Source organism: Bos mutus, chromosome 9, assembly GCF_027580195.1.
Source record: "Bos mutus isolate GX-2022 chromosome 9, NWIPB_WYAK_1.1, whole genome shotgun sequence".
Taxonomy (NCBI): Eukaryota; Metazoa; Chordata; class Mammalia; order Artiodactyla; family Bovidae; genus Bos; species Bos mutus.
This window is the reverse complement of record NC_091625.1, coordinates 91094530-91120380: the sequence shown is the minus strand read 5'-3', so window position 1 is coordinate 91120380 and position 25851 is coordinate 91094530. Positions and strand designations below refer to the sequence as shown.

The 25851-nt window shown below is 40.5% G+C and overlaps 1 protein-coding gene across 22 annotated transcripts in view; it reads right to left on the bottom strand.

Annotated features, from left to right (window-relative positions):
• The window catches only part of SCAF8 (SR-related CTD associated factor 8), a 218001-nt gene extending 195448 nt beyond the window's left edge, over positions 1 to 22553 (bottom strand). For 21 of the 22 annotated variants that reach the window (XR_011465412.1, XR_011465417.1, XR_011465416.1 and 18 more), the window contains exon 1: positions 22383 to 22553. Coding sequence is in view for 3 of the 22 variants with exons in the window: in XM_070376931.1 (XP_070233032.1) it covers positions 22383 to 22412 (30 nt within the window). In the remaining 19 variants the exon portion in view is untranslated. Of the gene's footprint in view, positions 1 to 16836; positions 16901 to 22382 lie in introns of all 22 variants that reach the window. The other variant, XM_070376932.1, reaches the window with a different exon arrangement.
• Positions 22554 to 25851: the final 3298 nt, after the last annotated feature.

Genomic DNA, 25851 nt, shown 5'->3' with positions numbered 1-25851 from the left:
AAAAAGAATTCAGGATAATAATAATGAAGATAATTCTGGGTCTCAGAAAAGGAATGGAGGCAAAGATTGAGAAGATGCAAGAAATGTTCACCAAAGACCTACAGGAATTAAAGAACCATACAGAGATGAATAATAAAGACGAATAATACACTAGAAGGCATCCATAGCAGAATAACTGAGGCAGAAGAACAGATAAATGACCTGGAGGACAGAATGGTAGAAATCACTGCCACAGGACAGAATATACAGAAAAGAATGAAAAGAAATAATGACAGCCTAAGAGACATCTGGGACAACATTAAACACACCAACATTTACATTATACGGGTCCCAGAAAGAGAAGAGAGAAAGGACCTGAGAAAATATTTGAAGAGGTAACAGCTGAAAACTTCCCTAACATGGGAAAGGAAATGGTGAACCAAATCCAGGAAGCAGAGTCTCCCAGGAAGGATAAACCAAAAGAGGAACACACCAAGATACACAGTAATCAAACTGACAAAAATTAAAGACAGAGATAAAATATTAAAAGCAACAAGGGGGAAATGACAAATAATGTGCAAGTGTAACAAAAGGAAAAGGGGCAGAGCACAGCTTTTCAAAGAATGACACAGTCCAGGACAGAACATAAACTGATTGGAATCGATCGGGACCAAGATGGCAGACTGCAGCTCCGATCCTTTGGCCACCTGATGCAAAGAACTGACTCACTGGAAAGACCCTGATGCTGGGAAAGACTGAAGGCAGGAGGAGAAGGGGACGACAGAGGATGAGATGGTTGGATGGCATCACTGACTCAATGGACATGAGTTTGAGCAAGCTCTGGGAGATAGTGAAGGACAGGGAAGCCTGGGGTATTGCAGTCCATGGGATCGCAAAGAGTCAGATATGACTGAGCTGAAGATAGCAGACAAAACTAGACCTTGATCCTCAATTCAGCAAGTGAAATGACACACTCAGAGGTGCCATGACAGTTCCAAGGCACTGTTAAAAGACCAAGGAGTGGGTGGTGGCCCAAATTCTGGAAATCTCCGCCCCTTCCCAAAAACAGTTGGAATAATCCTCCCACTCATTAGTATGAAATTACTCAGCCTATAAAAACTAACCACGCCACATTTCCTGGCCACCCTCTGAGATGGCCCACACTGTGGAGTGTGCTTCTCTCTTAATCTGAAAAAATCCAGTTCTCACCTTTCATTTTCTCTCTCATTTAATTGTTTCTGTGGTGAGACATTAAGAACCTGAGCTTCATTAGGTCCTGAAACCAAGTACTGTGGGTTTTGGCTGGGTTCGAGTCCCAGTCACGTGGGTTTGAGTCCCAAACTGGGTTTCGGCTGGGTTCGAGTTCTAGCACATGGGTTCAAATCTCAATCCCTGGTAAATGGTTTCACAAGGAAACATCACTCAGGCTATCAGCTGATTTCTCAACAGAAACTCTACAAGCCAGAAGGGAATGACATAATATACTTAAAAGTGATGAAAGGAAATAACCTAAAACCAATAATACTCTACCCAGCAACTTTCCTTCAGATTTGATGGAAAAATCAAGCTTTTCAGACAAGGAAAATTTAAGAGAATTCAGCACCACCAAATCAGCTTTACAACAAAGCTAAAGGAACGTCTCTAGGTAGAAAAACAAGAGAAGGAAAAGACCTACCTACAGAAAATAAACCCAAAACAATTAAGGAAATAGGACATATATCAATAATACGGTTCAAAATTGGGAAAGGAATACGTCAAGATTGTATATTGTCACCCTGCTTATATAACTTATATGCAGAAGCTGGAATGAAGATTCATCCAGCATCCTTATGGATTCCAGCACAAGCTGGAATCAAGATTGCTGGGAGAAATATCAATAACCTCAGAAATGCAGATGACACCACCATTCTGGCAGAAACCCAAGAGGAACTAAAAAGCCTCTTAATTAACGTGAAAGTGAAAAGGCTGGCTTAAAACTCAACATTCAAAAAACTAAGACTGTGGCATCAGGTCCCATCACTTCATGACAAAGAGATGGGAAAAAAAGCAAACAGTGACAGACTTTATTTTCTTGGGCTCCAAAATCACTACAGATGGCGACTCCAGCCATGAAATCAAAGAAGCTATGGCCAACCTAGACAGCGTATTAAAAAGCAGGGACATTACTTTGCAGACAAAGTCCATCTAGTCAAAGCTGTGGTTTTTCCTGTAATTATGTATGGATGTGAGAGTTGGACCATAAAGAAAGTTGAGAGCCGAAGAACTGATGCTTCTGAACTGTGGTGTTGGAGAAGACTCTTGAGAGTCCATTGGACTGAAAAGAGATCAAACCAGTCAATCCTAAAGGAAATCAGTCCTGAATATTCATTGGAAGGACTGATGTTGAGGCTGAGGCCGAAGCTCCAATACTTTGGCCATCTGATGCTAAGAGCCAATTCACTGGAAAAGACCCTGATGCCAGGAAAGAGTGAAGGTAGGAGGAGAAGGGGATGACAGAGGACGAGATGGTTGGATGGCATCACCAACTCAATGCACGTGAGTTTTACCAAGTTCTGGGAGATAGTAAAGAACAGGGAAGGTTGGCGCGCTGCAGTCCATGGCGTCGCAAAGAGTGGAACATGACTGAGTGAACAACAACAACAAATCGATAATTACAGGTAAATGGATTAAATGCACCAACCAAAAGATGTAGACTGGCTGGGTGGATGAAAAATATGCACGTATGCACTTTCCACGGGCTTCCCTGGTGGCTCAGATGGTAAAAAGAATCTGACTGCAATGTGGGAGACCTGGGTTTGATCCCTGGGTTGGGAAGATCCCCTGGAGGAAGGCATGGCAACCCACCCCAGTATTTTTGCCTGGAGGAGGAGCCTGGCGCACTACAGTCCATGGAGTCGCAAAGAGTAAGACATCACTGAGCATCTAAGCACAGCACAAGCTCTTTCATTTATCACATCACTCTGCTTGACCCCCCTCACACTGTATGTAATTATTTTACATTGTTAAGTTAATCATGTTCCCATTATGGCTTGTAATTGTAATTATCTTTTATTTTTTGTCCGGCTCTTGACTGTGAAAGCTGATAAACTTTTAAAACTGATAAATCTTTTACTACTGTGATTATGCAACTATTACTTAAAACTACTGTATCATGACTGGTCAATAGAAAAATTATATGATTTACTAGAAAAACCTGTAATCACTTTTTAAAATCCAGATGCATACCAGAATTATCTTGAAATTTGTTGAAAAATACAGATGCCCAGGTATAGCTCTCTCCAGAGCTCCATATGTTTCCAATGAGCAGCCATGTTTAAAAACCACTAAACTGTATGATGATCTTTTACTTTTATCTAGTTTCACTTTTTCTATTTCATATTCAGTGCTCCCATTTCATTAAGTTTTCCAATTTTTTTCCAATATTTTCCAACTCCTTCTTTTCTGATGTTCCTTCTCAAACCTTTATTTTATCAAGTGTAGTAGAAAAGCTTTTGTATATGGATACATGCTGCTGCTGCTAAGTTATTTCAGTCGTGTTCAACTCTGCGACCCCATAGACGGCAGCCTACCAGGCTCCCCCGTCCCTGGGATTCTCCAGGCAAGAACACTGGAGTGGGTTGCCATTTCCTTCTCCAACGCATGATAATGAAAAGTGAAAGTGAAGTCGCTCAGTCGTGTCCGACTCTTCATGACACCATGGACTGTGGCCTACCAGGCTCCTCCGTCCATGGGATTTTCCAGGCAAGAGTACTGGAGTGGGGTGCCATTGCCTTCTCCGATACGGACATATAAATATGTGTAATATATGTATTTTAGAAAACATTAATTTTTGCCTAACTAAAAAAATTGACTTTTGATTCTACTTGTTTGACTCAGTATGAGTAGAATGCTAGATTTTTAATTAAAAAACAGATATGCAACAAGCAACAAAGGTTTACTGTATAAAATGGAAATACAGTCAATATCTTGTAATAACATGACGGAAAATAATTTTAAAAACAACATGTGTATTTGAATAACTGAATCACCTTGCTGTGCACTTGAAACACTGTAAATCAACTACACTTCAGTAAAATATATATATTAAGAAAATAAAATCTGTACACTTGAAGGCAAAGGAACCTAGAAGGTTTCTCAAAATACAAAGTGATTAAAAGCTAAGTTGTTTGATGAGATTAATTTAGTAATCTAAAAAAATGTACTCCTACTGTATGAACTGAAGAGAACAAAGAATAATACATTAAAAACCAATTAAACCAAGCAGAGAGCCATGAGAACCTGTACTAAAGTATTCGTACTAAGAAGAAAAAGGAAGGGAAGCATAGAAAATGTGTTTTTAAAAGTAATTCATAGAATTTCACAACTGAAAAGATACAAATCAAAGAGAGGCACCTATGAAAAATCCAAGTTTTCAGGTCTGAGTGTCAGGAACACATTTTTACTACTAACATAAAGAGATCTAAAAGTAAGTTTTAGAAGAAAGAGAAGTTTAGATTGGGGGATAACAGTATCATTTTATGTACACACAGTACTCAGAAGATATGGGACTAAATTCCCTAAGAATTCAGAGAAAAGCAAAAAACACAGTCTTTCCTAAAGAGCTAAGAGTTGAAGCGATGAAGAATAAATAATGAAAACTAAATATCAGAAAAAGAATAGACCAAAAGCATACTAGGCCTTAGAGTAAAATCATTTCTGAAATATGAGCAACAAATACAAAGACTGAAAAAGAGAGACAGGCAGTAGTGTAATAAAGGAGGGTAATAATTACTTTTTACTTCTATGGCACGCTGTTAACTCTTACGCACGATCATATGTACTGTATCGCTTTTAGCTTCAGAATGGCCCAGTAAGATTAGTATTTAATTATTCTCATTTTGTCACTTTATAGATATATAAACTTATGGTAACTGACCTAACAAAATTCAAACTGGTATTAAGCTTCAGAAGCATGTCTCAAACCCAATTATTCTGGCTAACCCCCCAACATTCAGTTTCCAAAATAAAGCAAAGTCCACCAGGTAGCAACCAACTAGATATACACAACTGAGTCATGGAGTTGATGGTAGACAACTGTGGAGACAACCACGTAACAGCATCAACCTAATTGATAACCAAGAAGATCTGAAGACAACACATTACGAAGCTTATATGTCAACTGATCAAATAACAGCTAAGTTTTAAGTCGTCCAACCCTTAACAAGGAAGCTCACTTTCTCTAAAAGATTTAAGTCAATTAACATTATCACAGACCAACTCCATCTTTCTCACCAAAGCTAAGACACATGATATTTTGGGTTTGAAGGCAATATTACAAAACTAATATGGCAATAAACATGGAATGTGAAAAACTCCAAACATTGAAAACTCTCATTCTCCTAAACACCTGCTTCTCTCCTAAGAAATAACCACTGCTAAAGGCTGACAGGCTACTTATCAGAATTTTCTATAGGCATCTATGTATGTATGTGTGTGTGTATAAAGGTAAATGTATACATGTATGTATGCGACATACATACTTTAAATACAATCTGGTGCAAAATTATACTATTAACTACTTAATAATTGATTCTCTTAAAAGCCTTGCTGGATTTAGTACAACACTAAAATTCTTATAAATGAAGACCAATAATAACACTGATCCAAAATACATCATGGTCTGTATTTTGTTAGTGTCTGACATTCAAAAGTTTTGTTCAAGTATTTCTCCAACTTGGAAAATATGCCAAATATAATCTAGGTCTTTATAGCTCATATTTTCCAAAACTTTTATCCATTATCAAAATACTACAATATTAAAATACTTTCCAGGGCCGCAAAGACATCCACAATGACACTAAATGGTCCCAGATTTCTTTCTTTAAAAAAAAAAAAAAAAAAAAAAGGCAGTTTTCTTGCTAGGCTGAGTTGCTTCAGTCCTGTCTGACTCTACTTTGAAAACAGCTATTATTAATTTTGTAGCATTGTTGTGCTTTAAAATACCTGTACTAGCAGCTTTCTAAACAGCAGTCTGTGAAAAATTAAGAAAGAAGTTACAGAGTAGTCACATTATTAAAATCAAAAACGTGCTACCAATACAGGCTTACAGAGTAACTGTATCCTTCTCCTACAAGGAAGCTACAAGGCATGTTAATCAAAGGGTTTTTTCCCTTCACTTTTCTGCAGAGGGTGTACTGCCTGTTGTATAATACGTCTTTGCCAAGGAATGCAGGTTTCCTATGGCATCTTATTCTATGAGCAGGAAAGCAGCAGCCCAGGAGTTTGTTGCTCATTCTGGTCCAAGTTCAGCATAATGCAATAATAATTTACTACAAATCACCAATTCCTATTCCGCCTCCACCTACAACATACAGAAAAATCTCACTCAGTTATACTGAAAAAGTGAAAACAATGAACCAAGACAGAGAGCAGAAACTTCTAATTTGGCTGCTAACTATGTGCCTCTCATAAGCTGTGACTCAACAAATTTCATCATCTTTGGGTCTTGATTCTTCACCCATCTATTAAATGATATACTATCACAAGTGTTTCTGGTCTAAAACTTGTAATTTCTGGAAATCAAGTTGAAGCATTAACAAGGAAGTAAACAAGGAACCCAATCATAGAACTGATAACTACAAATGTGTAACATGAGTGTAAGGGTCTCTGCTGGGTGCTGTGCTCAGTCCCGTCTGACTCTGCAACCCCGTGGACTGTATTCCACCAAGCTTTCCGTCCACGGAATTTTCCAGACAAGAATACTGGAGGGTATTGTCATTTCCTCCTCCAGGGGATCTTCCTGATCCAGGGACTGAACCCATCTCTTGCATTGGCAGGCAAATTCTTTACCACTGTGCCACCTGGGAAGCCAAGGGTCTCTAGCTACATCATTCTAAAATCAAAGAGAACAGGACTTTCCCAGTGGTACAGTTGATAAGACCTGCCAATGCAGGAGATGTGGCTTCTACGCCTGATTCAGGAAGATTCCACATGTTGTCGAGCAACCAAATCCATGCAACACAACCACCGAGCCCGGAAAGAGCCCACACTGCAATTACTGAAGCTCACGTGCCCCAGAGCCCACGTGCCACAAAAGGAGAAGTCACCACAGTGAGAAGCCTGTGCAGTGAAGGAAGAGTAGTAGCCTCCACTTGCTTCAACTAGAGATAGCCTGTGCACAGCAACAAAGACCCAGCACAGCCAAAAATAAATATAATTCATTTTTAAAAATCAGAGAACAGAAATGATTCTCCATGGGAGAAAACAAAAGGTATAAACACACACATACATATATAAAAATAACTTCAGTTTACTGGGTTCTATTTCTAATAATATAGCATTTAAATTCACCACAATTCCATGCTCACAATAAACTGGTTATTGTAGACAGGGTTAAAATAAAAAACTATGTAACCAAGAGGAGCTAATGAAACACGTGATCATATGAGTAGGCTCAATGTTAAGGAATTCTAATAAAATCTCATTGAACAAAATTTAAATCTTTACTTCTAGTTCACACAATTCACTACTTAACTTTTAATTATATATAAGAATCAGATGCTTGTATAAACAGAATTTAAAATCAAGCAAATTCCAAGCAGAGTTGCTTTAAGATGTCCTTATATTCACAAACACAAAATGATAGAAAAGGTCAAGCCTAAAAAACAAACAAAAACTGACTAAAAGAGTCTACAACATTTTGCCTTAAGCCTTTTTGTCTTCATCATCTCCCCCTAATCTCCATCTCTAGCCTATTCTTTAAGTACTTGACCTATATCCACCTCCACCCTGATGACATCAAATTGTCCAGATGCATGGAACTACTGTTGTATTTAACAAACCAGTGGTCTTTGGGGGTTGAGATATATGGGTGATTTCAATTCTCCCCACCCCAACTCTTTTATTCTAGGTGGGAAAAAAATGCCCCCTCATCTGACCCATCCTGCCAAAGTACCTTCCTCCTCAAACGTTTTGCTCCTCCTGATTTACCATCACTGTAACTGGACCACATCATCTTATCTACCCTGTAACTCAAAGCCCTGGCACCACACTCTTCCTTAAAACCCTTCAGAATCTCCATTCTCCTGATTAAAAAGGAAATCTCGGGCATTGTATATACAAAGACCCTTCATCTGAAGATCCTTACCCATTTCCCTGAAAAAGATCTTTTGACTTTGCCTTATACATGTCTCGTACTCTGTCCAACATTATATACAGAGAATAGTGTACACATACTACAAATGTCTACACCACTACTCTTTGTATCATAGGATTCATATTATCTTTATTCTTTGTGATAATCCATTCACAACCCCAACCCTTTTAAAATATGAGCTGAGAAAAAGGATGTAATAAACATGGTAACCACTCTGCAATGCCTGATAGATGGCAAACACGCATAAATAACAAAGCTCAAAGGACCTGCCAACTACATTCTAGTATTCCTTCCAACCACTAGTTGCTGTTACATTAGAACTTTCATGGGTTATTACTGTGTTCTAGCAATTTGAAAACTGTATTATAATTAAAATAGAATGAAAAAATTAGTCTGACAATCCTGTTGTTCTGTCGCTCAGTCATGTCTGACTCTGCAACCCCATGGACTGCAACATGCCAGGCTTCCCTGTCTTTCACAATCTCCTGGAGTTTACTCAAACTCATGTCCATTCAATCGATGATGCCATCCAACCATCTCATCCTGTCGCCCCTTTCTCCTCCAATCTTGAAGGACTAGCAAAACAAAGTAAGCACTCACAGAATTATTTGGAATTACTCCCTGCTTAACAGCTCTAAGAGGTCTGAGATAGCTAATCTTTTGATTTTTGCAAAGGATCAAATCAACCCAAGTACTGACTGGGAAATTTTGTACTAGCAACAAAATTGCGGTAGTGGTAGCCTCCTTTAGGGCAACTCCTTTAGAATATTAATTGTCTTCAGCTAAGTTCGTCACAACCCTTTTTCTTGTAATCACTACCAAGGCCTTTTCATACTGTTCATGGGGTTCTCAAGGCAGGAGTACTAAAGTATTCCTCAGTGATCACTGCAAAGAAATAGAGGAAAACAATAGAATGGGAAAGACTAGAGATCTCTTCAAGAAAATTAGATACACCAAGGGAACATCTCATGCAAAGATGGGTACAATAAAGGACAGAAACAGTACAGACCTAACAGAAGCAGATGTTAAGAAGAGGTGGCAAGAATACACAGAAGAACTATACAAAAAAGATATTAATGACCCAGATAATCACAATAGTGTGATCACTGACCTAGAGCCAGACATCCTGGAATGTGAAGTCAAGCGGGCCCTAGAAAGCATCACTATGAACAAAGCTTGCAGAGGTGACGGAATTCCAGCTGAGCTATTTCAAATTCTAAAAGATGATGCTGTGTAAGTGGTGCACTCAATATGCTAGCAAATTTGGAAAACTCAGCAGTGGCCACAGGACTGGAAAAGGTCAGTTTTCATTCCAATCCCTAAGAAAAGCAATACCAAAGAATGCTCAAACTACTGCACAATTGCACTCATGTCACACGCTAGTAAAGTAATGCTCAAAACACTCTAAGCCAGGCTTCAGCAATACGTGAACCGTGAACTTCCAGATGTTCAAGCTGGTTTTAGAAAAGGCAGAGGAACCAGAGATCAAATTGCCAAGATCCGCTGGATCCTGGAAAAAGCAAGCAAGTTCCAGAAAAACATCTATTTCTGCTTTACTGACTATGCCAAAGCCTTTGACTGCTTTATTGACTATGCCAAAGCCTTTATTGTGGATCACAATAATCTGTGGAAAATTCTGAAAGAGATGGGAATACCAGACCACCTGACCTGCCTCTTGAGACACCCTGTGTGCAGGTCAGGAAGCAACAGTTAGAACTGGACATGAAACAACAGACTGGTTCCAAATGGGAAAAGGAGTACGTCAAGGCTGTATAGTGTCACACTGCTTATATAACTTACATGCAGAGTACATCATGAGAAACGCTGGGCTGGATGAAGCACAAGCTGGAATCAAGATTGCCAGGAGAAATATCAATAACCTCAGATATGCAGATGACACCACCCTTATGGCAGAAAATGAAGAAGAACTAAAGAGCCTCTTGATGAAAGTGAAAGAGAAGAGTGAAAAAATTGACTTAAACAAGGATCATGGAATCCGTTCCCATCACTTCATGGCAAATAGATGGGGAAACAGTGGCAGACTATTTTGGGGGTCTCCAAAATCACTGCAGATGGTGACTGTAGCCATGAAATTAAAAACGCTTACTCCTTGGAAGAGAAGTTATGACCAACCTAGACAGCATATTAAAAAGCAGAGACATTACTTTGCCAACAAAGGTCCGTCTAGTCAAGGCTATGGTTTTTCTAGTGGTCATGTATGGATGTGAGAGTTGGACTGTGAAGAAAGCTGAGCCCCAATGAATTGATGCTTTTGAACTGTGGTGCTGGAGAAGACTCTTGAGAGTCCCTTGGACTGCAAGGAGATCCAACCAGTTCATCCTAAAGGAAATCAGTTCTGAATGTTCACTGGAGGGACTGATATTGAAGCTGAAGTTCCAATACTTTGTCCACCTGATGCGAAGAGGTAACTCACTTGAAAAGACCCTGATGCTGGGAAAGATTGAAGGTGAGAGAGAAGGGGACGAAAGAGGATGAGATGGTTGGATGGCATCACCAACTCAATGGACATGAGTTTGAGTAAACTCCGGTAGTTGGTGATAGACAGAGGACTGGCGTGCTGCAGTCCATGGGGTCACAAAGAGTCAGACACGACTCAGCGACTGAACTGAACTATCTGAACTACCAAAGCAGAGATAGATCTCTATGAGAGGTTCTGAGTGCTCTGACAGAACAAGAACATGAACTGGGATTGAGAAACTCCTGTCCAATAAGAGAAATTGTTACATGGCATATTAAAAAAAAAAAAAAAAGCCAAATATGCTAAGGATCCTAACAAAAAGCAGTCACTATTACAGCTCAATAATCTTCCCTTGTGGCTCAGATAGTAAAGAGCCTGCCTGCAATGTGGGAGATCCAAATTAGATCCTGGAGTCTGAAAGATCCCCTGGAGAAGGAAATAGCAACCCACTCCAGTATTCTTGCCTGGAAAATCCCACAGACCGAGGAGCCTGGCAGGACCCCAATCCATGTTGTTGCAGAGTCGGACATGACTAAGCGACTCACACACAAACCTCAATAAAGCATTTAAAGGTGGAGGGCACTTGCTGGCTTGTTAAATGCTTACAGAAAAACTACTCAGAGAAAGAAGTCATTTCAGCAACTAACATGCAATATGGAAAAAAAAAACTCACTTTGATGATTTTTATTCAAAGGGGTTGACATTTAGCCAGGTACAAGATAAATAACCTGCATATAGTTTTTAAGATTTTATTAGGTAAATGCACATTAGCATTATCAGGAAACTTCCTATTTTAAGAAAACTACACAAGCCAACTACTTTCAGAGTCCCTCAACTGTGGGTAATATTTTTAAACAGTATTTTCTTAAGAGTCCATTGTACACGTTTGCATGAATGCTCAGTCGCGTCCAACTCTTTGCAGTCCCAAGGACTGTAGTCCACGGAGGCTCCTCCGTCCATAGGATTTCCCAGGCAAGAACACTGGCATGAGCTGCCATTTCCTCCTCCAGGGGATCTTCCTGACCCAGGGATTGAACCTGCATCTCCTGCACTGGCAGACGGATTCTTTACCACTAAGCCAAGGAGAATACATGTGTCCTTATCACTAAATGAGGTCTGCGTTCTGTGCCCAGTTAATGGGGTTTCTCTTCTCTTCCTTTAATGAGTCAGTGTAGCTACATAATGAAAGTGTCACAAATGGGAGATCAGAAGAAAGGAACGAAGCTTTTCAAAGTTTGCCCCTTTGGCTGCATTGTTTGTCACGTTTTCAAGAAAGAATGCTCGCTCTGCAGTTAATATGAAAAAGAATTTAGTTGCTCAATCTCACTACGTGCGGAAAAATAAGAAACATGCGTTTCCAGTACACACCCACACACCAAAACTTAGTACAAATTCCACGAGGGCGGAGGCTTTTTTTTTTTTGGGTCTGTTTTGTACACTTACATCTCTAGAGCCTAGAGTAAGTGTCTGCACATGTGTACATGGTGGCAGGTGTTCAAAAAACCATGTTGAATAAATATTTTCACTAAGGCAGCTTTTAAAAGTATTTTGTTTCTGTTTTTGATGTTAAAATAAGGCTTATAAAGCTCAATTATAATTCTGATTTGCAAATAGCATACTATTAACCAAGTTCTCAGGTTTCAGATTAAAGCAGGGTCATAAAAATTATGGCCCAGGGCCCATTTCTGTAGCCCCTCAGGCCAAGACTGGTTTACATTTTAAAAGAATTGTGAAAAAAACAAGATTATGCAAAAGAGACCTTAAGCAGCCCATTAAACCTAATTTTTACCATCTGACCCTCTACAGAAAGTCTACTGACCCTGTGAATTGAGATTTCATTCAAAAGAAAACCAAAGTTGGGACCTTCCTGATAGTCCAGTGATTAAGATCCCATGCTTCCCTGCATGGGGCAAGGGTTCAAACCCTGGTTAGGGAGCTAAGATTCTGCATGTCAGACAGTGCAGCAAAAAATTAAAAAAAAAAAAAAAAGAGAGAGAGAGAATGAAAGCTTTAACTTACTTTCACCTATGAACTGAAAATCTGTGTTACCAGAAACATCTTTCACTTAAGACCTCCATTGTCTAAATCTCTAAATTAGCTTATTTGATTTGAAGAATACCAAGGAAATGACCTTTGTTTTTTTTTTTAACCAGAGCATAAGTGGTTATAATGACAAAGATAATAAGTAAAGAAGGATTACAGTTGATTTACATTTAATATTTTACATACTAAAACATAAAAATGGATAAAAAAACAAAATGGAATACAAACAGAAAAAGAAAAAAAGAAGCCAAATTATATTTCAAAGGAATAGCAAGAATACATTAAGAGGGAAAAAACTAACCAAGCAACTTTGAACGCAGCATTTTGACTTTATACCCTCAGGCTAAAAAAGATGAACAAATACTCAATTGTAGTTAACAGGCTTGTTTTGAGATACATGGGTTAGCAACTCTGAAACTACTTTCTGTGTATTTTAGGATCAAACAATACACAAATATATTGTGGACAACGGAAACTAGTGTTTTCTCACTACCGAAAAAGGAATTACAAATCTGCAAAGGGGAAAGACTAGAATGAACCAGTGAACAGTGTTGGACTGTTACTGGAGACAGGATGAATTCATGGCATTTTAGAGACACAGATGAACAAAAAAAATTTCTTGTATATTGATATAATATATATATATATATATATAAGCATGTTCAAACAAATACACAATTTCTAGCTCAATAACCACCAAAAGAAACTAAGGTTCCTCAGAGAAATGGCTGATTCTAGAGTTGGGGTGGGAATATCTTATTATACAAGAAGTGAATACGCAAAAACTGATGAGCACATGTTGAAGATACAGGAGCCAGCGTGAAGGAGCTGTGCCATCAAAAGACCCCAATGAATGAAAAATAATCTTTGAATTCATACTGATATGCATACATACATAAACGGGGAGAAGAAAAAGCTATTGTAGGAGGCCGATAATTAAACAATAGACTCAGAAAATGACCATCTGAGTACTGATTCAGGCAAGAATTGGATGCTTAAAAAAATAAAGGGTGAAAGTTTGATGAGTAACAAGCTATTTGTATAGTTTCAAAAATGACTTCCCATAAGATATTTGTTACAGGTAATTCCCTAACAGTTCAGTGGTTAGGACTCCACATTTCCACTACAGGGAGCACAGGTTCAATCCCTGGTCAGGGAAGTAAGATCCTGCAAGCCTTGCAGCATGGCCAAAAATAAATAAATCCATTTTTTAAAGAAATATTTGTTACAAAAGGAAAAAAGACATTTTACAACAGAAAAACCTTGCAGAAAAAAGTTAACATCCTTTTTAATGGGATACGTCATGCGCTTCCTGAGGACACAGTATCTCTTCTGGATTACTCCTGCCAAAAACGCCTAACCTGAAACTAATCATGAAGCATCAGAGGACAATTCCAGATTGAGGGAATTCTAAAAATAACTGGCCCATTCTCATCAATCATCAAAGGGCATAAAAGACAAATAACCAACTGCTCCAGATTAAAGGACACTAGAGAGACAAGTGTGATGTGATTTAGATTTCCTTTCTACTCAAGACTTAACTGATACAATTAGTGAAATCTGAAGGTCTGCAGACAACTGCATCAACTTCCTGATTTTGATACCTGTACTGTGGTTGTTTTCAGAAAATACAGTTAATATTTAGAAATAAAAGGCATTAATTGCAATTTACTCCCCAAATGTTCAGAAACAAGGTTTACAAGTCATTTATGTGCACTGCAAAGAGAATAAGAAAGCAAATATGATTACATGTACTAAATAGTGAAATCAGGATGAAGTGTATATAAAAATTCTTTATCATTCTTGCAACTCTTCTGTAAATCTGAAGTTGTACAAATAAAGTTTAAAAAGTGGGGAAGAACCGTTAATTTATATTTGGACATCATACCAGCAAACAGAATTGTGAAAGATCGAGTGATGGCTCCCCTGTACACAGCTGGCTGTCCTTTACATCTCAACCAGGAGCTGAGTGAGACCTGGTCCTTCCAGTCTCGGCTCTAACACAAGCGGCGCTTCCTTGGGAAGGTCACACTGGCCGGCCTCAGAGTCCTCGTTTGTGAAATGAGGACAGCACCTATCCTACCTTTCTCACAAGTTTATCCTAAGACCCACTGAAACATAATAATGGCTGGGGAAAATAAGCACATATAAAACACCATATATTATAAAGTGGTTCGCTTTTTAAAATGTTTGGTAAATAAAAAGTACTTTAAAATTACCCAAGCCAGACATTTTTTTTTTTCATCACAGCAAGCGGCTGTTTTAGAAACTAGACATTTGCTATGTGTTTTGGTTTGGAAAAATTTTTAACTTATCCAACATTCTTTTTACCATTTCAGTAAATTCAAATACCTGTATCTTTTTTAAACCATAAAACTTTATAGTAGCAAGACATTACTAAAGAAAGTAATTAACCAAGGCATTATCAACCTTTTAAAAAAAAAAAATAAGATACAGTTGACATAAAACCTGTATTAGTGTCAAGGGTACTGGTCAATCTTTTAGATACCTTGACCCAAAATAAAAAGACCATTATATCATTTCCCAAGTTTCCAAAATCATAAAATACATAATCCAAACTTTCATCCTGCACTTACAAGCTACTCAAATCAGGCCCAAGGAATCAAATCAAATTCAGAAAACAGTGTTCATAAAAGAGAAAGAGACACCAAATTTTTTTCATGTACTTAATTAAATAAAGAAAAAGTTTTAGAAATAAAAATAATCAATCCTTCCCAATTCATAAGGGTTTGATCACCACTTAAAATTATTTAATATTTGCAGAGACTAATTAATATATCATGACAAAAGAAAATATCCCTAAAGCTATACTTTCTAAAAACAGTTATGATTCCAAAATACCAAATGGAGATTCAATAGGATAGGCAAATTAGTATAAAATGGAACAGTGTAGCTTGTCTTCCTTCCCCATTGTTGAAAAGATCAGAACACATTCATGTTTAAGAAGTCTACTCCCTCAATCTCTATTTTGAACAGTAGACAAGCAACCTGGACTCTGTAAAAGTGAAATATTGAGAGTAGACCAGGCAGAACTGAGCATAGAGAGAAGTGCTGCAGCCACCCCGGCCCTAGCGAAGAAGCAAGCCCGGAGTCAGTAACGCCTACGCAGCCGCACTAGCTCTGCAGCAAGGGCACTGCGCTCAAAGCTGATGAGGTGAAAGAGAAAGGATTACAAGTGCATAAGCTCCAAGACGGTGTGCTTTTTGCCAGTCTTGTTTACAACTGTACCTCAGCAGATAGAAAAGTGCCTGGTAAATAGTAAGTATTCATTAAGTATTGGTTAAATGAATAAACAAATAAATCAAATCCTAGGTCTTTCAAGTCAGCCTCTACAAATCATACTAAGTTGCAGAATTATCTTAATGAATTTAACATACATTGAATTAAAAGCCATAAACTTTTTTTAAAAACATGAACAAATCATCTCTATTCCCCATTCTGACTAAATACAGCAATGTCAGAGTTCCTAATGTATCTCCTGACCTACAGTAGATAGCATATTTACATACTCTTCCTTGAGTTTAAAATATGGTGTATCAGAAACTGGTACAGCAGAAATAGAAAGATGAAATAAACGCATAAAATCAAAATCAGAGAGACCAAACACATCGTGTTTACCACCAAACTTAAGAGAACTAACTCAGACAAGGAATCAGAAGCCATGGTAACATTTCTCACGGGCATTTATGTCTTATAATAGTACCTCTAACAAAATCTGCTCCTCTGTAATTAGAAAATCCAAAATTTGACTTAGTCTTGTGTCTCCAATACTACAGAGTATCTGCCAGTTATCATCTTATAGTTTGAAGAACTTCCTCAAAATATAAGATGTATTTCATTTCCAACCATCAAATTCAGAAATTAGCAATTCACCCATCTCACATAAGTAATATTTCTTTTACAAAAAATTACGTGGAGCAGAATGCAAGTAAATGCACAAGAGTTTAGATATGATTGATGCTCACTCGTAAGCACAACTTTTTTTTCACTTCACCTATTTTTTGTGAAGAAATTCAACTCATTCCCTACATGCTTGCTTTAAGCTTACCAATATATTCTAAGTGACAACTTCATTCTGCTTCCCAAGCACTTCCCATACAATCAAGACATCATTTGACTACCAATTTAAACCTCATCATTTTCCAAAGGGCCTGCCTTATGTGGGTTATAATCATCTTACTATGCTTCTTGTGTCCATGCTGCTGGAAAGCAGTCTGTACAAGCAGGAGTAGAGAGGCACAATCCTGAGAGAAAGGAGCAGAGAAAGATGTTGAGAAAACAAAACCAGATAAAGTGAGCTCACTGAAGAGTTCAGGAGCCCAGCCAGTGTTCAAGGTCAAGGTTGATTACATTCTCTCATACCATTACGAGTTAGCAGTTGTCCAGTACAGGAAAACTGGCCCTAGAAAGAAATACCTAAAATTTCATGTACAAGCAGCAGTATCAGCATTAATTCTATGCCAACTATAGTTCTAAAAAAAGAGGAGCAAGTGATCATAAAATATGACTATTCAGAAGACTGGGGAACACTGTCCCCCAAATGCCAATCAAATTACTGTAACAAACTCACTGCTAGCCTAAAAAAAAACGACTGAACTATATATATCTCATGAATTTCAATGTTGCCAAAAAAATTTTATGCTTAATCCTAAAAATGACTAAAACACTCTCAAATCATACAGTCCCCCAAATCATTATCAACCTCAATTATGCTTGTACTCTAACTTTATTCATTAAAAAAACTTTTACCATATGTTGTTTTAAAATGAAAAAACAAAGCATAAAGGGCTTGAAAATACCATAATTACAATATAAAACTTAGGACTGATTCAGCCTAACTGGAACTTTCAATGAAATAGTCCCCTCCCTGCTCTCCCCTTAGTAAGAATCGTAAGCAGAGTTTTTATTTTAAATTTTCCATCTAAACTACTATAAACCTACAATTTCATAAAATGACCCTCAAAACAATGCTTATACCTACTAAGTCCTCCAAAGTATTAATTTCATATTTAGTCAGTGAATCTTGCAACTAATAGGAAACCTAAAAATCTCGTATCATTTATTTTACACCAGAGAAAACCAAATGTTCAAAAATGTTAACTGCCTTGGTCCAAGTCATTCAGCTGCCTACTATATCATCAATCCATGCATTTGAGAATCTTTATTTAGCATATACCAAGGCATTATGCTATGTACCAAGGATATGAAGCAATGAAATTATGTGGTCACTGTCCTCATGGAACTTATAAGGTGGGGGAAATTACTCCTAATTACTTAAAACTGTAGTCATCATTACAAGGAAAAACACAATGTTTCAAGGCAGTTTAACAGGGGACCTAAATCAGTGATTCTCAACCACGGCGGACTTTGGCCCCCAAGGGACACCTGGTACTATCTAGAGCCATTTCTGGTTGTCACAACAAGGGACTCTAGTGGGTAGAGACCAGGGCTGCTGCTGAACAGCCTGCAGTGCACAAATCAGCTCCTCACAGCAAACGATTATCCAGCGGAAAAGACCAACAAAGCCCAGGCTGAGGATCCCTAACCTGAACACCGGGGCAGGGAGAGGGCAGTGAAGGCTTCTTTTCTAATACTAAGACTGCTACATCTTTAAGAGATTTTCACAAAGTAGAAACCAAAAAAATCTTCTAATCGTTACAATTAACCAAAACTCCCACTGGAAAGTTAAACCAGAAGAGACAGAGATATTCCCTGATACATGAAAATCAAAGAAAAAGGCAATGTTCTCTAGCTGCTTCACATAACTTCCCCTTCCTGAACTGCAAGGGGAAAATATAAAATCCCATGTCACACGCTTTTATCACTCCCACTACCTTTGCCACCGTCCTCCACCACCCCATGCCCACTACTAGACACTGGTGGAGAGACTGTAAGTCCTCTAGATAGGCAAACGAATACCCTGGATACAAACTTGGAAATGGAATAAACAAAGAAGGGATTTCACCACTGGTGTAAGACAAGGCAGAGAAGAGGAAAATATACTGGGTGTTAAAGTGACTCTGCAAAGTCTACAACCTGACAGTTTAAAGGGTGAGCTATGTGACTAACCAAAGGATCCTAAGAACAAAAGACACTAATAATTTAGATATCCTACAGATGAGTAAAGAATTTAAGAACCAAGGTAAATCCAAAAATTAATCTGCAATAATTTTACACACACAAGCATAACAGATTCTTATATTCTTAATGTAATAATTCTTATATTTTCCACATATTAAGAGTTCCTATATTACTAAAGTGCCCTCGCCAATTAAGTTATAATTTTCTAAGAAAAGGGTTATGAACTGATTTTGTATTTTCCTTCTTTAAAAAAAAAAAACCTACCATAATGACCTCCATATAGAAGCATTCTTAAGGACTGAGTACAGATATGCAACTCACGTATAAAACTGCTGCATTCCAGTAATAAACTGGTCCTAAGGTGAATACACAGATTTAAAAAGATGAACAGGAGACCCTTCCAACCGAGGTGAGGGCTCTAAACGATCCTAACAAGTAAGCGCCACCATCTCTGAGCAGCAGCAACTGCGATACCTTGTAATGATGATAACTCTTCTGGAGTCAACTGCTCGGGTCAAGCACTGACCCTTAGGGAATCCTGTATTTCAATCTGGACAATATTCTTTCATCATTTCAGAACTGACATTAGTGGTCATGGGATTAAACTTTCATCACAATGATGCTTAACTGGAAATTAAAGTTTTCCCACAAAACCAGCACAGAGGGCACTTAAATATCAATTCCTGAGCCTCAATCTCATTTCACTGATGACAATTAAGAGGAATTTACCACACACAAAAAAAGATCCTCCGACAGTGAATGTGAAAGTGCGGTGGGGAGGCCATAAAGCGCCTTTGACAAAAGGGGAGGGAAGGCTGGCAGGCAGGAAGACAGGCCAATCATGACTGCTTCCTAGCGTTATGCATAAGACCAGATTTTCGGACCGAAACTTAGCCACAATTTTCAGATTAAAGACCTATATTCTTAACTTTAAAAATCCATGGCACATTTCTGTTTTCAAGCCAATGTTCGCTTGTTTTTTTAAGCAAGTCATAAAAGCTAAGCATTTCATATTTTGAACATTATGCTTACAGATAAATTGTGTTGCCTTATCAAGTACGTGGCATTTGACAATTCAGTGCTTCAAAGATAATTTTAAATTTGCCAGAGAAAGTTTTGTTGGGCTCAGCCCAAGGATAAATGCCTTTAAAAGCCAAATTAATTTTAAGGAAACATTCTAAAACATCCTTGTCTCCTAATTCTGTAATTCAGATTCCTTTATTTTTGCACTTTGTAACATATGATTTAATGGAAAAATATTACTGAACTATTTCCCACTATATACTTTCAACCACAAATTTTTACTATACTAGCAAGCATAGATATTCACAGAAACTTTTTTCAAAAATCAGGAAAAAAAATTATCTATTTTGAGTTTAAACCCCCTTAAAAAGTACATTCTTCTGAATCTTCTTCAAAATATATTTCCCTTCCTCAATTCTATAACTATGCTGTGCGCCAACCCCATTTTCAGAGGTGTGAGCATAATACTAGTAAACAAGAGAGTAAAAAGATGGTTTAAGTTCTTTGAAAATATGTAAGGGGGAAAAAATACATACGGGGAAAGGAGACAGTGTTACATAAACTAAAGTGGGAATACCACTACAAATCTCAAGTTCTTGTGAAGATTAGATGAGAAAAGAGCTGAAACATCAAGCTAGTCATGTAAATATTAGGCTCCTTATCCTTCAGGTCAACAGTAAAATAAAAAAAAACAACTGTAACATTTCTACTCCTCCCTGCTCCATTGTGATCAACCACAGTGTACTAACCACTTGTTTGTATCTATCACATGGCAGGGAGGGCTGAGAATGGAGGGTACATATTAGGAACCCCCAAGATAAACAGGAGACACCCATCAAAAAAGTCTAGGGTACATCAAATAATTGGAAGGAAACAGGAGAAACCTTTTTTATATATAATTTAAATGAAGACCACTACTTAGTGCTGTAGCACTACATGTAGCAAATAAAAAAGCTACACAGACCTGTTTTTCCCCCTCCCCTGCAGAGCTGTGAAATTATCAACAATAAATTTGAACATATAGTATCCTTATTTTTTATTTCAGATTTTAAGGACAAGTGAAAGCAGATTTTATAAATTTGATCCAAATTATCAGCTACAAATTCATAAATAAAATGGAAGATTCTGAAGTTTACACTCTAATCTCTATCAAAAAGCAGTAAAGAAAATCTTGTATTCAAATGAAAATCCTTTCAAAAAAAAAAAAAGGCTTTCTTTCATATAACTGTCACAGCTATCTGCTTTAATATGGAAAGTCTAATTCACATGATTGTTAGATCTTTTAGCCTCTTCTAAGTTTCTCAAATGCTAATTCTCCAAAGAAGGAAGGAAGGATAGAAGGGAGGGAGGGAGGAGGGAAGAAGAAAAGAAGAATTGTTTAGACTATCACTATTAGACTATACTGAACAGAGTATTAGTGCCTCCACATGAAAAGTTCATAAAATTGATGCAAATCTAATTAACATATTAAAATATTTGTATCTAAGGCATACAAGTACGGATAAGCTGTGTAGACATCTACTTGTTAAATGTTTGTTTAATATAATTAAGCCTATTCACATTAGAGTGTTTAAAAGGTTTTAAAATATTTTAGGGCTTCCAGGGTGGCTAAACAGTAAAGAAGCTGCCTGCAATGCAGGAGACCCGGGTTTGATCCCTGGGTGGGGAAGATCCCTGGAAAAGGAAATAACTATCTATTCCAGTAATCCTGACTGGATAGAGGAGCCTGGCAGCCCATGGGATCGCAGAGTCGGACACGACTATTTTTATCGAAACGTGTCTCCCTTCAGACTAGCAAACTCAATCAAATAGTGAAAACTGGACAGCTGCTTATTTAAAATCTAGCCTTATGTATGACACGTGAAGGAACCCGTGGGAAATGCCTCTCCCACATCTTTCCTCTCGGCATGCACAGCTCTGTTGCTTTATGTCGTGATGATGAGAAGAGTTGGGGGGTGGGGGGGCGGAGTAAGGACAGGGGAAATTTGCAGAATAACCTCGCCTCCCGACCAACCATCCCCTTAAGCTTAAGTCCCCGGTTGGCAGGTTACCTAGCCAACAATATCTCGGTTATAAACAAACACTGCTTGCAATGTGACCACAGATGATCATCCCAGGAGGTGCTTTTCCACCACTTCCCACCCCCTACTACCCCCATCAGTGCCTGCCTCATTAAGGACCGGGGGAAGGCCTGAAGTGGGGATGCCTGGCCTCCAAGTTAAAAATCCCGCAGGCCCAGGAAAAGAGGTGGGCGGGCCAGGCCTCGGCGGAACTGACCCGCAGAGAGACCCGTCGGGAGCCTCCGGGGGAGGGCCCAACCGGTGGCCTCCCCTTCCACCCCCGCAGCCACTCGGGAGTAGGTGCTGGAGACACCGGAACCTCCCCCGCCCCCACCACCACCCCGGGATCGGGGGAGGGGCGCCGGGACCGAGAAACACCCCTCCCCCACGGGCACGGCCAGCAGCCGCTCGCCCCACCCTGGAGAAAGCCCTGCGGGCCCGTGCCCAGTCCTCCCGCGGCGGGCCTCGTCCTGGGCCGGGGGTCGAGGGTCGGAGGTCGGGGTGGGGAGCGTGGGCAGGAGCGGGGGAGGGGGAGAGGAGAGGCGAAGACTGCAATACCAACCTCGCTATTGAAGGTTTTCACAGCCTCCATGTTGTCGGTGCGGAGGCCCGGAGCCCGGCGGCGGAAGAGGCGGCGGCCACTGCACTGGGTGGGGAGAGCGAGACGGGGACGGCGGCGGCGCCGCGAGGAGGGTGGGGGGTATGAGGGGGCGGGCGCGCCGACGGCGGCGGGGACGGGGGGTGGGGGGCCGGGCCGCTGCGACCCCCCGGGCCCGAGGGAAAAGGCGAGGCAAGCACTGGTGGGGAAGGGCTCTCCCTTAGGGGCGGCGAGGCCCCGGCATGGCCGCTAGGGCAGGCGGAGCGCCGGGCAGGGGAACAGAGGCGCTGCCGGGGCGGGTCGGCGGCGGCGGACGGGGGAGGGGCCGGGCCGCGGCGCCTTCTCTTCTCCGCCCCGCTCGGTCTCGGGCTTCCACCCTCTAGCCCCGGTCCCCGACTTCTTTCAACCCCCTCCTTCCTCTTTCCTCCGGCGGGCTCCTGTTTCGCCTCCCCGCCGCTCGGGGCCCGTAGGAACCAGCGGCGCGCCGCGAAGACGGAGGAGGAAGCGCTGGCAGCGGCGGCTGCGGCATCCAATATGGCGGACGCGAGTCGGGCCGCGCAGCTCGGAGATCCGCGGCGCCGGCCAGCGCGCCCCCTGGCGTCGGGACCGCGCGGGCCTGGGCCGCCGCGCGGAACCATCGAGCGCGCGCGCGCGCGCGGGCGGGCCAGAGCGTCGCCGCCGGGAGGCCGGGCTCAGCTCTACCCACCCCCAGCCCCGCGTTCCCCCCCACACAACACCTCCTCGCCGCTGCGGGAATGCGGGCTGCAGCCCCTTGGAGCGCCCTTGCAGGGGGAGAGAGCCACTGCAAAGCGTAGATGTTAAGAAAAACCCAAATCCCGCCCCCACTGCCCTCCCGGCAAGTTTAGGCAATAATATCCGCGTTTCCGTTGTTTCCATAGGGACTGGCCTCTTTACACGAGGTTTAGTTGATTTTTTCAAAACTTTACTGGACGTTGGCCTCGAGGTTAACAGGCAGAAAACTTCCTAGTTGGTCACTTATTTGGGAACGATGTGCCCAAGCATTTTTAATAGCGTCGGGAGAAAACGTTTAGAAACAAAAGCTTGGGATTCGGGCGGGGGCAGGGGAACGAGGGAAGCACGCCTGCAGCCAGCTTCTCGGTGCAGGAAATGCACGCTGCATAAAATCCGGGGGGGACTGGCGTGGTGCAGACAATGAGTGCATTTGTCTGCGCGGCGGGAAGCGGTGCCCAGAACGCACGAGATCTGCATAGGCGAAAGGGCACCCGTCCTCTATAAACAGTTAATTATTCTAAAGGAATTTTGCCCCAGGTTGCTGAGAATCAGATGGTGAATACAGTTTTTCTAGATGAAGTAGGAGATGCTGCTAGCAAAATGCCTCCTCTGTCACTTGATGCGATGTAAGATAACCGATACCAAATTAAAAGTGAGCATTTAAATGAAAAGTTAGGTGTGTATCAGTGAACCCCAGACACCACTGTCGTTTTGCTGGGAGTCGTTTTTCAGCAGTTGCTGCTCGTCAAAGGAAAGGGAGATAGATGACTGCGGGATTTTTCTCTATAGGATTATTGGAATCAAGGTAAGAGCTGAGCCCAGAGCCCTGTGAAACAGGGAGACAGACCCTTCTTCACTTGGTAGGGCCTAGTTTTTATGAGTCTTCTTCATTGACAACTTTAATATGGCCGCTGGCTACTTAGAAGGTAAAATGGAAAACTTCGTAAGAGCTTGTATTTCCACCTTAAAAAATCTCACATACTTTCCAGAGCTCCTTTTGCCTCCCATCCTCATAGGCTAAGCCGTTGTGATCTCTTGCCAACAATTGCAGTAGCCTCCTAAACTGGTCCCTATCCCTCCTCTAGCCAGAATGGGTAATTCTTTTTTAAGACCCAAATCAGATCAGCTCACTCCCTGTTTTAAATCTTTTTTAAGACTTTCCTATTGCACTTCAGGTTTTATCTTATCCAGTTACCTTGGCTTAAAGGCCCTACCTATCAGCTCACACTACTTTTCCCCCTGCTGTCTACTCTGGCCACTCTGGTTTCCTTTGTTGCTTGACCACACTGAGCGCTTTCCTACCTAGGCCATGGGATGTGCCTTTGCCCTCGGGTGCTATTGCTCTGTTCTTTACTACCTGACTCCTCATCCTCTTCCCTCCTGCCAGAGGAGGTTTCTCCTAATAGTTCATCTGCAGTAGCATGCTGGGACTTGCAGAGGTGCCCACTCAGTTCTGGTCCCGTGGGATCCTAACACTCACCATTTGCTGCTCTGGCCTGTGAGGGATTATCGATTCAGTCGTTGATGAATGTTGACTGAATTATTTAGGCCTGAGAGATTAAAGTGCTATACAAGCTGAAGAATTACATTAAAAAAAAAAAAAAAAAGATTTAAATCCATTGTTAACAGTAGTACAGGACTTGATTTCCTAAAGCTTCCATAGCCAGAATTGCAGAAGGCATATTTTGATCATGGGAAGGAAAAGAAGTAAGAAAGCAGAGAACAACCTAAGCACACTTTGAGTGAGAAGGAGGTTAAAAGTAGGAAAAGGAAAAGTAGTCTGGGAGCCCAGTGTGATGACTTAATGCAAAGTTTGTGTACAACTATGCACACCTCTGTGTTGTATGTTGATGCCTGTGTGTGTAGTTTATGGATGCATGTACGTTAGGACTCTTGGGTCCCAGATAATAAGCCAGTTGGAACTAGCTTAAGCATTGAATAATTTACTGTTAGGATGCAGACTTGTCTCCTGTAACGCAAAGTTATGGATGCTGATGGGCCTGAGAAAGGAACCTGAACCCAGAATTTGAAAGTCCAAAGCAATTTAATCTCCGCTTACCTGCTTGAGCTTTCTTTCCATTGCTATATCCAGCTCAGTTTTACATAGTGGGATATGACTGTTTCTCCTAAATTTATAGTTCTAAACAGCTGGAGGACCACCTGACTGACAGTCTCTCCCAGTTCCAAATACCTTAAGGGAAAAGTAAGGAACTGGATTGACCCAGCTTGGATTAGGTGACCATCAGTAACAAATTTAAGACCAAGAGTTCATACTCGGAAGAAGACTTGACGTGGGAAACAGCAGGCAGGGGTAGTCCAGCCACTGGAAGAGATATTCCCAGTGGTGAATTTTGAAACTCACATTCCAGAGTTTATGGTATTCTCTTCTGAATGTGTTTAACATTGGCCTTTCTCCTAGGATTTAATCATTTGGGGGAGTAACTCATAGGCTCTGATTCAGCTAACAAAGTGGTCAGAGTCAAAAACAGTCTGGAGCAGCGCTCGCCATAGAGCTTTCTGAGATGGTGGAAATGTTCTGTATCCATGATGCCCAATTCAGTAGCACAAGCTCCTTGTGACTGTCATGTACTTGAAATATGTCAGGTGCGACTGAGAAAATGAGTTTTTAATTTTTTTTCCCTCTAATTGACTCAAGTTTAAATATATGCTAGTGGCCCCC